The 14,132-nt window shown below is 32.5% G+C and overlaps 1 protein-coding gene across 1 annotated transcript; it reads left to right on the top strand.

Annotated features, from left to right (window-relative positions):
* Positions 1–6,188: 6,188 nt before the first annotated feature.
* On the top strand, positions 6,189–7,857 carry LOC132598930 (uncharacterized). Its single transcript, XM_060312091.1, has 3 exons — positions 6,189–6,394; positions 6,481–6,636; positions 7,126–7,857. The coding sequence occupies exons 1-3, from the start codon at positions 6,308–6,310 to the stop codon at positions 7,291–7,293; spliced, it is 411 nt and encodes a 136-aa protein (XP_060168074.1). The 5' UTR covers positions 6,189–6,307; the 3' UTR covers positions 7,294–7,857.
* Positions 7,858–14,132: the final 6,275 nt, after the last annotated feature.

Below are 14,132 nucleotides of genomic sequence, written 5' to 3'. Positions count from 1 at the left end.
TTCTTCTTGCTACACCTAGAAGTTGCAAACAATTATTAAAAACCACAATGGTTAGATATCTCACAGGTCAAGTAGTTCCGTAGAAGCAGTTGCCACTCAAAGGCTAAATTATTATCTTTAGAAGATGAATATCTAAATTTTATGGAGATCAGTTCTAATATGATATCTGCATGCTATATATCTAGATGATTTACTGGAAGATGCCAGCACTAAGCAACTATAATCCTCGATTGGGTTTAATTTTAAGCAATAAGCATGTCTACATAAAGCATACAACCTAAAATTGAGCCAAGCTGTCACTTGAAATGCCTCAATCCCTAACATGGAGGAAACAGAATTGTTTTGTTCTGTTTCTTCCTGACATTTTTGCTTTCTCTCTTATCTTGACGTTTGGGTTAATGACAAGAACTATCCATTCCATTAACAAGCAAATCAGACCAAAAGTCCTCCGAAGTACAAAACACTATCAAAGTGCAAGAGGAAAAAAGGTCCTCAGCCAACTTGATTTAATAGTGGAAGAAGCTTCAGCTTTGGTTCATTTTCCGAAGCTTCAGCTTTCGTTCATTTTCCTTTCATACATTTTTCTTTGTAATTTTCATAGGATTTTCTATACATTGCGATATTCCATAACCAAAACCTTTTTCACCCTTTTCTGAAACTAGAGAGAACTGATAGTGTACTGAAATTCACAACTCCAAACAACACCTAGTGGCTCTAGAAACAGCTCCTACGCAATAACTTAACATACAAATCTCATCTCTCTATCAAATAAAACTATCCACCCAACCCGTACATTATATATGTAGAAACACAGAGACAGAAAACATTATTCCACAATGAGTTAAAAGAAACACTAAGGGGTCGTTTGGTAGGATGTATTAGAGAAAGTAATACATATATTAACTTTGGTATTATTAAAGTATTATTAATTCCTTATTTGGTAGTGTTTTCAACCTATGTATAACTAATGGGTAAATAGCGCTTTTGGTCCCCGAGTTATTGCTATATTCCAATTTTGATCCTTGTGTTATTTGACTAAGCATATTAGACCTTCAATTAACCTAAGTGTGTGATTTTTCTGTTAGAAATTCTCTATTTAGTGGGTTCACATATTTAATATAATTGTAAATAGATTGCTATCAATTAAAGAAGCCCATTTTTATGATCTAATAAAGTGTTAATTTATAGAAATATCAGTTAATAGCGTATGGGCTTCATATATGAGAAACCCAATACAATTTTCAGATATATTGATGGGCCTATATCTGAAAAGGTACCTATTGTGAAAAGTCATCTCGAAGAGTTGCCTTTTCTTATTTATAGTGTTGTGGTCCCTGAGTCTGTTACCGATTATTTTCCTCTCTGGCTCATTAAGAGAAGTGTCATAAAGAAAGTAACAAGACTTAGAAGATGTCTCCTTCCTTCAATTGATTCTTACTATGGACCAAGTTAAATACCTTAACAAATCTTCTAGATTTATGTAATTGTCTAATGATATACTTGCGATCTTGTGTGGAGTGTATAAAGTTTTCCATCATTTTCTCCTATCAACTAACATATGTTAAACTGTTAACAGAATATGTGTTTGGAAAAGAACCAGAAATATAGCTGATATGAGTCATTTTTCTTCCCCGCATAACTCACCTCATCATTACTAATACACCCTATTCAGTACTATTTTTATACGCTCTATCAAACGACCCCTAAATGGAATATTAGTCCACAAGTAGAATAATATAGCACATACATAATATAATGAAGTTGAGAGGGACAGCTTACAGGGTCAAATTGGCGGTCTATAATTGACGTGGCAAGAACACACCTTGAAGCATCAGGCTCCCCCCATGTCTCCACCACCTTAGGAGCTTCCTTTTGCTCACCCTTTGCTTCAATAACTGCACCCAACAAAATCTTTTTTAAGAAAAGAAATACCCTTTGCACTATTGATTGTGAGCTGAAAAGGGTCAATTTCCATTCAAACAAAAATACAATTTTTAGGAAAAAAGATTCAAACTTTATTGAAACATATTAATTAAAAGCTCAAACATTTACCTTTGATTAATCCAAGAATGTCAAAAGTTAAAGCTATAAGAGAAGGGCAACCAGGGGACTCCAATGTGGTAGTACGAGGAATATTTTTCTTCTTTGTTTGTTCCTATTCACTACTACTTTTATTGAACAAGAAAAACCCACAAATTCCACCACTTAGAAGGTATAAATAAAGACCCAAAAAGGTATTTACAGTGAAAGTTGGAGGAAGGGGTGGCGGCAAACGCCAAAGAGGGAGGAAAGGAAGAAGAGGAGAGAGCGGCACCAGCGGTAATGTAAGATGCACTATTGGGTATTCATGAAATTAAATTGTTCAACACATGGGTTGAGCTCAAAAACATGGCCCAACCCTAGATACCCAACTAAAAAATGAACGGACATAACAATTGTCCTACATCTAATAAATAAAAGGCCCAGCAGGGTAAAATTTAATTTAAAAAAATGGGAAATTGACGTGGAAATACAATAAGGACATACTATTGGCACAAAACAACCCAGATTTTAACTATTGACATCTAATAGCCAAAATACAGAATTCCTTCTTAAATATTGGCATTATATAACCAACTAATTAAATATACAAATTAATTAATTCTCACCTATTGGCCAATTAACAGTTATATACATTCCCCATAAACTATTGACATATTTGTAGCCAAGAATTTGGTTAGCAAATAGAAGCCAAAAGGATTTACAAATATAAAAATAAGAAACAGATTTACCGTGTATTTTTTATTGGAAAAGTAAAAAATTTAGTCCTAATTTCATGCATCCACTAATAACACTCCTAATAACTACAACACATTTCTTGTTCCCGATAAAAATCTTAGCAGTGCATGATAAAACTTCCAGCAGTTCCTAAACGACAAAATCTTTTCACAACCAAAAAAACCCCAGCAAATCCTACATAAAAAAAATAATCTTCAATGTGATACAAAAAAATTGAATACAGTGATTTTATGGCAAATTTACCAATATATATCCATCACAATGGTTACTGGAACGTTGAAAGTCCCAATTTTTAATGGTCAAAACTCCACGAATTTACAAATTAGTGAATTTACAATTAAAATGAGTTGGCACAATATATATGAGCTGGCAAAATTTAATTGGCTACTTAATCCACGTAGGATACGACTGGTGTTGGTTTTGCTCCGATAACGGCGCAAAAAGTGTCTAAGTGAAATAGGAATGACCCACCTGAAGTGTCTAAATGGAACAAGGGCCACTTTAGGTGCTCAAGTGAAAGAAGTGAACGACCACATGTGTTTGTTGATGGTTTTGACCTATTTAAAAACTACAAAGTACTACTTGTAAGATGAAGATAATTAAGGATAGTACAATTCCTGTCTATGAATATGCGCTATCTGCTTTTTGATTATTCTTTAGGAACATAATTATATTTATAAAATTACTCAAGATAAAAATGATATAAAAACTTCATATATTTATTCTATAACTCTTTTTTAATTTGCTTCAACATAATTTATAATGGGAAAGGCAATAACAATGACATTAAAATCAAAACATATGTACTTTACAAATAAAACCATTAACAAACTCCAATAGTAGAGAAACAAACCTAATCATACATGGGAAAAAAATTGTGTTGTCACTCATCCTTAAAAGTTTTTGTTATTCTTTTACTGATTGCTCTAGATAGTTTGCTCAATAATTTTATTTGTTACTAATTTTATTCAGTTACACACCCGGTGTCCTGTACCCGCATACACTCTAGCATTTATTATTCAGTGGTACCCTTCAGTAATAAAATTGGTTTTAAGTTTTACAATTTCCAAGATTATTGAGGTAAACATTGTAGTGTTTTGGAATTTAGATCTCTACGCCATAATAAAGAAATTTATATCCACCTTGTGAGATTATACTTCTTCATAGAAGCACCAATGATAATTTTACCAATAAAAAAAATCTCGTTTACTTTTTCATTATTAAATGCAAAAAAAATAAAAATAAGACACTTTTTAAAATGAAAGAAGAGAAAAATCATTTTTCTTAAGTTTGTAAATAAGTAATTTAGCTGTTTTACGTCCTAAATTGTTATTTAACTTCATGAGATAGTTAGATTTTGATTTACAACATACATTTGTGCAAAATTCAAATGAAAATAACACTAAGAAGGAAAGCATGACACAAAATTTGGATTCTAATTTCAATGTTCGAATCAATACACTATTTTCCTTCTTTAGTATTTTTCCTTCCCTTCTTTCCTTTTTTCTTTACATAATTTCCCCCTTCATAATAGTCATGTTGATCTTCACACATGACTGGCCTCTAAATCAATTAAAATACTTCTTTTCTTGAAGATAGTATATCAAATCATCTTCTCCTCATTTAAGCACTATTATCTACATGACAAATTAAAAAGGAGTATACTTATAGTAATTATATTTTTTTCTTCACTTCTTTATTTAAAATTTTACTCTCGAGACAAACATTGTGTTAAGCCAAACAAAAAGGAAGAAGAAAGAAAAGGAAAAAAAAATCATAGAATTTTCATGTTTGGACTCAAAGGTAACATGAAGTAGAAAAGGAGAATAAATGAATAGATCAAGAAAGTGATTCATCTATAACTCATTATTTTTCAATACACAAAACATCATATAATCAACGAATCATACCTGTAATACAAAGTCCCTCAAGTTATAAACCCAAAATTCAAATATATTAGTGTTATTACAATAATTAAAAGGCGAACAAAGAAGGAAAAATATGATGCATAATATTAATTCTGATGAATGGTGGAAGAAATTGAAGCATATTTAATTGAATCATAGTATCCATGCTTTTGCTGGTAGTGAAAGGAAAAAATAACATAATAATTTAAGCCCGTCATAGCACAAAATTTCGACAGATATTCATCACGAAACAAATCGAACCAATATTACAAACAAAATAATAATATAGAAAATCAGGACAATTCCAACAAAAAGTAAATAATATGACTCTCAAATTGCTGGAAGAACTAAAAAAATAGTCATACTCTATCATATGTAAATTTTAAATTGGAAGAACAAACTGGAAGAGGAAGATCATGGCAGCCTTCTTCGTTGCAACTTATATATAACATAGAAGAAGCCTTATGCTTTATGAAAAAACGTTATCATGAATTTATTAGGGGAAGCAAAAGGAATTAAACGGCTGCTAATGGGTTGATTAACGGAAAAACGGTAGGGTTAATATATTTTATGTAATAAATATATTGGGGGCCTCAAATATACTGATTGATTGTAAAAGATGAAAAAACAAAATAAAAATGTAAAAAAACCAGAAAAAAGATAAATGTGAATGTTGATCATAGAGAGGTGTCATATCACCTTATCTATGCTTAGTTTTATATTATATATAGATAGATCAATTAACGATGGAGTACTATAAAGTTAGTGGCCGCCATCTCAGTACAAATGAAATTTTAAACTCATTTTTGTTGAGGCTATGGAGCCGTGCATGGCACTAATTAATAACGGTCCACTCACGAGGAGCTAGGTTTGAAAGCCAAAACATGTAGTCTTTTAGATGTTAATTAACTAATGAATGTAATTTTTACATACTTATTTTTCACTAGTATAAGATTATTTAAAAAATAATTATCTATAAAATAACAGTGGATCTACATATTAAATTTGGGTGCTTGAGCACCCATTGGCCTGGAGACGAGTATGCATACAATAGATAGAAATTTATCTTTTATGCTTCTTGAAGCACTTTTGACAATTTCAGATTACTTTACACAAATGAAACATTAGGAGAGTATGCCTTCCCTCATGAAAGTGGGAAAGCTTCATCAAACTGTTAAGAATAGTGTTAGATAAATGCCACCTTTTTGTTAATATTTATTTAGGATATGAAATTGGCTAAGAACATCTATCCTTTGAAGACATTGCAACTAAAGATGGTTTTATCACATAAAACTTTTCCTGCATTGTTCTACATATTGCTTGGATTGATGATAGCTGAACACTCATGGAGGTGTTGGCTGTTTTTTAATTTTCCTTGTTAACAGAAAGCATTGTGCCTATGTAAAGTACAAGAATTCTTTGAGAAGGCTCTAATTTGTACAGTGCCTCATTGGTTTGCTAGAATGTTCTAGTAATTTTTATGTATTCCTCTAGTTGTTATATGACTTGATCAATAATCCCAATTGCAGGGTTTAATACAACACCGTAAGGAAATTGCTGAGTACTTCAATAAAAAGGGTGTTTCAGTCATATTTCTCTTTAGAAGGAATCTGCTGCGACGGATGGTTTCAGTGCTCTCAAATTCCTATGATCGATATGCCAAACTCTTGAATGGAACACACAAGTCTCATGTGCACTCACATGAAGAGGTATTTTCTTGCATCCTTCCCTCTTTATCACTGCAGGCACATGGACTTAAAATTATAAAATCTAATCATTTTGCTGCATTACCTAGGCTGGTACTCTTGCAAAGTATAAACCAGAAATCAATACAACATTGTTGATCACGGATTTGAAGAGAATGGAGGTAGCAGCCACGGAGGCACTGGAATACTTCAATAGCACTCGGCATATGATTCTGTATTACGAAGATATTGTTAGAAATCAAGCTGTAAGAATCTTCTTAACTATTCATAAACTTGTCATTACTTTTGTCCTGCATTTCTGTAACACGGGATGTCCATGGAGTTTCACTAATTACCTATTCAAACTGTTAACTTAGTTAATCTTCTTTAATGATTTTTCATTACTCCCTCCATCCCAATTTATGTGGCACCATTTGACTTGGCACGGAGTTTAAGAAAGAAAGGAAGACTTTTGAAATGTGTGGTCCAAAACAATCCGTATGTAAATGTGTGGTTGTAAATCATCTCATAAAGTTAAATTGTTTCTAAATATAGAAAGGTGACATTCTTTTTAGGACAAACCAAAAAGGTAATGGTGCCACATAAATTGGGACAGAGGGAGTAGTTTTTTGTATGATCAACTTGCATAGCGTGCTATGCTGGAGAGACCAATTCCTTTTTCCTCTTGTCTAATGCAGTAACTTTTTGCAATTTTGTTTCATCTATGTTGCTGATATTTCCTGCTATTAATGCAGAAATTGGTAGATGTTCTTGAGTTTCTAAGATTGCCAGAGATGGATCTAAGTAGCCGTCAAGTTAAGATACATAACGGGCCATTACAAGAGTATATCAAGAACTGGGTTGATGTGAACAAGACCTTGAATGGAACAGTTTATGAGAAGTTCCTCCGAGCTGATTATTAATTTCAGACTTCTCACTTTCACTTGATCGATGAACGAGGTGTAGATATCAACTGTTTTTTTCGTGCTAAAGCTGACTGGTATATTTTCAACTTGGAAAAGCTTCCTGCTGCATTTGCCTCTGAAAATCAGTCGAAATTCAGCATAGTACCAAGTTGCACTCGCATGTATCCGTAGGTTTTTTCTATTTTATTCCACATTTAAGTGTATAGTGAGGTAACTACAGTTGGGCAGTGCCAAAGGCAAAGTAGTCATAGATCTGCAGGTAGTATTTCTCTCCTTGTTTTCCCCTCTATCTGTAATTAACAAGATAAAGGGATTGGTTTCCAACAAACATATCCCACGGAATGAGTCTATTGAAACAAGAACAGGAAAGGGTGAGACCGAGGATTAGTTGACCACCTTATTACATTGTAAAATTGCCAGATAAAGTTTAGCTTCGTTCCGTAGCATGTAGGTGATGCCAAGAATTGTTGCTTGGATATGTTCATCGAGAAGCAGCTACTAACACCTTAGCAGCAATCCTCAATTGGTAATAAAGGACCTTATTTTTTGTTAGGCTTGCAATGCGCTGTGCCACAAAACCACTTCCTTAATTTTGCAGAGTTTGAAATATCAACTCACATGTGCCGCACTTCAATGTCCTCCTATAGAAACCCATCTCCAACGGGCTTATCCCGTTTGGTACCCACCTTCAGGACTGAAAATTACTTGCAAGCCTGCTAAGCATACCCTAAATTCGTGGAAGAAAAACATGCCAACTACAGCTTTCATCTTAGTTGTTATTACATTTCAATCTTTAAGCATCATATCTGCAATTTTACAGTCAAAGACATATGTTGTTACCTATCGGTCATCAAATAATTGAAAGTGCTGTAGTTGTGACAAACTGCAGAAATTGCATAAAAGGGAAGCAACACATATAAAGAGCATTTCATTTATTCAGGAAAAATCAACAATGCTTGAAGAGCATTCATTTATTCAGGAAAAGATTTCCATCAGTGTTTGACAAGAAGGCACCAAATACATAAGTTTACCGAGTATAACATCTATTTCAGACTTTAGAATAGAAAGGAGCTAATGACAGTCTACAAAAACTCAGAAGGTGAAGCAGCATCTGGCTTCCCACTATCATTCAAGCCCCCGGGGTGCTGCAAGTTCTGCAAAACCTGGGCTGACAACGTCCCCAAACCACCCCCTAATCCATCATTCGCCGAGCCAAAGAATTGACAGATCAACCGAGCCATAATCCCAAGCAAATTAGCTTGGTTCTGGCAAGCATCAGCATGCATTGCATCATTTGCTTTTCATGTTCGACCTGCATATTCACTAAACGCTCCCTCCACTCCATTTCTTCCTCCTCCCATTTCTCCTCCATCTTCATTCTTTGCCTCCTCTCCTCATCAAATTCCCTTTCTAACCTCAACCTTTTCTCACATTCCCTAATTTGCCCACATCATTTGTCTTTCTTCCAACATCAATCCCTTCATCTCTATCTCCTCATCACCTCTTCTTTCCATTTTTTTCGATCTTTCTTCTCTATCCAACATACCCTTTTCTCTACTCCACTCTCTTTCCCTCCTCTTCTCTTCCCTTCTCATCAAAACATCTCTCAACTCCAAAACTTGCCCACCAACCATCCTAATCCTTTTACCACAATACCCTTTCCTCATTAAAACACTATCCTCACTATCATCTTCCTCACTATCAATCCCAAATCCCAAACCCAAAACCCCATCATCAACACCATAAAGCTCAGTCATTTCATTATTGGGGGAACTCTCTTTAACATCCAATTCAACATCCCCAAACACTATCAAGAAATTCTCCCAATGGTTCTCCCCGTCTTTCCAGTTGAACTGATTTTCTGTTTCACACCCAGATACTGATGACGCATGTTTTGAACTTTAATGGACACGTCACGCCAAGACACCATTTGAAGGGGTAGTGAAGTGGGTCTTGTAAGTGATGTACGGTGTTGACATGGTCAGCTATGGGTTTGAATTTTTTCTCTCTGGATAGAGCGCCGGAGTTCAGAAGGTCTGAGTACTTTGTGAGGAGAGTTTGTTCTTCAAGTTCAGACCATTTCTTGCGCTTCATCTTATTGATTTGATCAACTGTGTGTGAGTTTAGGCGTTAGGGTTACGCTTTGAGAGAGAAGATCGCGGAGGTATGTCCTAAGATTCGAGAAAGGTAAAGTGTACAGTACACTTTTCACTTTTGGGTCGTTTCGTATTCTCGTATGTAAAATTTTGCGTATTTAATTTTTATATAATTAATACGTAAATAATTAAATTCTAATATAAAGTTAATTTCTGCATAATTAACACTCACTCTGGTATCTAATCAGCAATGAAACCATCCCTTGAAATATGTTAGTTCATTTAATTAGAGTATATGCATTCTTTCCGTCCCATAATAAATATTATTTTAGCCAAAAATAAGCATATTAAGAAACCAATAATGCATTGTGAATTATCCTTGTATAATAAAAATAATTTACTTTTTCCTCTTGATTAGAGCATGCACAAATATTAATCCTTTTCACTCTAGGAATCTAACAATACCAAATTACTATGTGGCTTTTCCGATCATCATTTAGATGTTACTTTAACTTGTCATTTTTGTCTAAGGGTAGAATTGGAAAAAATTAGTCAATTTATGTCTTGGTTTTATAAGGTGACACTTATTATGGGATAATTTTTTTGGTTAAAGTGACACTTATTATGGAACAGTCGAAGTATCACCCTTATTGAGTTAGACATGTATAATTTTAAAAGTGACATATTTGTAATGTATTATTACGTAATAGGCGCTTGAGAACACGCATATAAATTCTTTCAAAATTCGGTAAAATATCTAATCTGAATATTTCTTCATTTGCTCAGGTGTTCAATTAAAACAAATCTTAATTTGATTATTTAAACAAATACACTAACAAGTTTGAGGGGCCGGTGGAGTTTATGACGAAAGAAAAAATTGTCACAAATATTCATAACTAGTCAATTTATACGCGGTTCGTGTGGTCATAAAAAAATTCAAGATATATATATATCTAGAGAGAGAGAGAGATGTGACCCAATTAACTCCAAAAAAATTTATATCATCTATTTAAAAAATTATTTTGTTTAAAGTAAAAAGCGTAGGGATCAATATTGTCAACTAATTCATCATGCACTTGACTAATCTCCAAAACAGAGCTGTAAAATTGGAATAACATAATGTAACAAAATAAATATCAAATAAGAAGAAATCTAACTAATTTCGTTGAAATTATTGCAAGGAAATGATCATCTTCTATTCATTTTTATTTTTATTTTTCATCTGATATCTGGTATTTATATTAATGTCCGATTAAATTTAAATTAGTAGCGGAATGTCCCACATTAAGGAGTAAGAGTTCCCTAACAAATGTGGTTTCATGCCCAAAGCTCGAACCTGAACATCTGATTAAAAATGAAAGAATACTTACTACTCCACAATTCTTGTCAATGTTTAAGATCTATTCTACATCTTATTGGAAAGTGTTAAAGCCATGAAAAGTTTTATTCTTAGAAGGGATAAGGCATCATTACCCCCTTCACCTAGTAGCGTTTTTGCTACGACACACCTTATCTAATGTTTGGTCCTATCACCCCCTAAACTATTTAAAAACGTAATATTTTACCCCCTAAACGCTGACGTGGCAAGAAGAGTGTATTTCACTCTCTTTGAGAGAGTGAGAAACATAAAAAACGGGAAAATTTAATTTTTTTCTTAAAAATCTGTATTTTTTTAAAATATGAAAATAAATGTAGTTTTCCAAATTTAGTTTTAAAAACGGATTTTCCACATTTTAAAAAAATAATTATTTTTTCCAAAATTTTATAAAAAATCATTTTTTTTTTCAAATTTTGACAAGAAAAACACTTTTTCCGGATTTTATTTGAAAAATAACAGTGTCCTAAGAAAATGAAATCATGAAAATCAAGATCTTTTAAGACATTTAAAAAAAATTAAGCTTTCCATATTTTTAATAAATCCATTTTTCCATATTTAAAAAAAAAATCATGTTTTCAGTTTTGTTTTAAAAAAAAAATGTTTTTTTTAAAAGGGTTTTAAATTTAATTTTTTAAAGAAAATTCAGTTTTTTAATTCGCGTTTTCAGTTTTTTTTTTTTTAAACATATGGGTTTTAAAAAAAATCAAATTTTCAATTTTTTTTTTAAAAACGGGTTTTAAAAATAAATTTTTTAAAAGAAAAATCAGTTTTTTAATTTGCGTTTTCAGTTTTTTTTTTTTTAAAACGGGTTTGAAAAAATAATTTTTTTTAAAGAAAATTCAGTTTTTTAATTCACGTTTTCAGTTTTTTTTTTTTAAACGGGTTTTAAAAATAAATTTTTTAAAAGAAAAATCAGTTTTTTATTTTTTTATTCTTGAAAATTGACATGTAAGCTGATTTTTTTTAAAAAAAAATGCACATGTGGCAAGGAGAGTGTATGTCACTCTCCCATATGAGAGTGGGCATCAGCATTTAGGGGGTAAAAAATTACGGTTTTAAATAATTTAGGGGAGCGATAGGACCAAACATTAGATAAGGTGTGTCGTAGCAAAAACGCTACTAGGTGAGGGGGGACATGGGTGGTAATAATATAGTCCCTTCCCGGTGATTGCCAAGTTAAGAAAAAAAAACTTAAAAAGTTGAATAAGCATCGTGAAAGTAAAAGCCTTATAGTATGAAATTATATATTAATCAAAGAATTAGCTCACTTAAATAAAATTAATTACTTATCTTCTCCACTTTTCATATTTCACTTAGGATAGAAATTGTCAATGATTTAATAATTGAGTAATTGTTGGTGATATTACAAGAAATTACAATTACAATTGAAAAATAAAAATGAAGAAATAAAATTTTCTTCGGTTGAGGCGCGAATATCTCGCTCTCTTTAAGGAGATTCAAGCCCACTGCACCAAATTTACCGGTCCAGCAGCAATCTTTCTGACTTGTCCCCTCCAGGATACAACAACCCGATTACGTCGTATAACTCAACAAACTCTGGAGAAGATGTTGAGTCCAGAGCTCCACCAAAAAAGAACACCTTCCTTCAACTAATAAACTCTTTTATTTTTACTTTCCTCACTTTTCTATGAATTCTCCAAAGGATATATATATTTTCCTCTCTACACCCACAAGTTAAGGATTGAACTTATTTTTTTTCTTCTTGTTATTCACTTTGAATTGGTGAATAATACCATCCTTTTATAATGGATGAAAGGTATGGTATAGTGATCACATTTTATACACTTTATATCACAAAAACATGAGAAAACAATACCAAACTTTGTCTCTTTGTGGCTGCTTAAACGGGAAAGACATGGCTGTCATGGTCTCACATTTTATACCACAAAAAAATGTGAAAGACATGGTCAAAGACACTTTAACATATCAATTTCAATGATATTAAAATGCTCAAAACACTTACAGTAATCACTCCCCCTTGTGTAACTCCTCCCCTAAATATTATATTACGTAATTTTAGAATGAACTTTTATCCTGTCAAGATTTTCATAAAATAAGAAGTTCAAACAAATCACGGGGAATAGTGGGGAAGGAATCGCAGGTGAGAAAGATGAGAGAAACAAAGAAATGGGAAAGGTGGTTCAATCCGCACTCCAAACTCAGTAGATTGTCTTAAGATTTAAGAATACTTTTAAGAGAAGTTAGAGAGAAAATGACACATCATGGTTCTGATTAGTTACAGCCATATTCCTAGGACCACATCTCCAAATTATTTCCATATATATAATTTTTTTTTTTCATTGTGAAAAAAAACTAAAAAAATGGAGGACAATTAAAAAAGAAAATATTAAAATGTGTAGAAGCATTAACCATATCTATAAATCTTTTTTTTTTTTAACGTGCAAAAATAATTTGAGTCACTTAACCAAAGTTGGAAAGATTCTGCATAAATGTCGAGAGAAATATTCGTAATACATAAAACATTTTCTGCATTTGGCTTAAAAAAACTGTTACATACAAATCATTTTTCTTCTTGGAATCTCCTGCCTTATTGTCTTCTTGACACTCTATTCCTCCGCTATTTCATCTGCTTCGTGGACTACTTAAAAATGGGAATTCAATGAATAAATTTCCGAGCTATTGTCTAATCCCGCAAGCCAATCACCATTCAAGAGCTTTCTTTTTCAATCCAAACTAAAGTGTGAATTTAATACTACAGTAAATATAACAATATTATCTACTTGAACTATGGAACTACAACTAAATTAATCACCTCATAAACAATTCTAATTAACAAAAAAAAATCTCTAATAGACCCCGGATATATATATTCCATGAAACGCATAAATAAATAAAAAGTGGACCTCTTCCAAATTTATTAGAGCAGCAATAGTGGAACTGAATTGTAATCTCTTTATGTCGTTGCTTTGCACTTTCTCCGGCGCTATTCAACAATGATGATTTACCTCAGTGTAACCTCAATTATAAAAACAACAATATTGGCTGACCTTTAATCTCCTGTAAGGATCAATACTTTGCTATTAAATGTGGAACATGCCCCTCAAATTTTCAGCATTATTTACTGACCCAAGTCTTCCTTATATTCATCACTAACAGCAATTTTAAGAACGGTTATTAAATAGGAGGGGAAAAGGTGTAAGTAATTAAGAGAATGACTTTGATTTATTTAATATACAAAATATTATTAATTTAAATGAGGAAAAATTCAAAAAAAAGGAGAAAAAAAAGTAAATAATATTCTAGGCGATAGAGAGGTGTCATCACCATGTCTATACCTACTTTTATTATATATATTAGTGAATTAGTCTGCGCTTCGCGCG

This window comes from Lycium barbarum, chromosome 6 (genome assembly GCF_019175385.1).
Source record: "Lycium barbarum isolate Lr01 chromosome 6, ASM1917538v2, whole genome shotgun sequence".
NCBI classification, from domain to species: domain Eukaryota; kingdom Viridiplantae; phylum Streptophyta; class Magnoliopsida; order Solanales; family Solanaceae; genus Lycium; species Lycium barbarum.
This window is presented reverse-complemented; position numbering and strand designations above follow the sequence as displayed.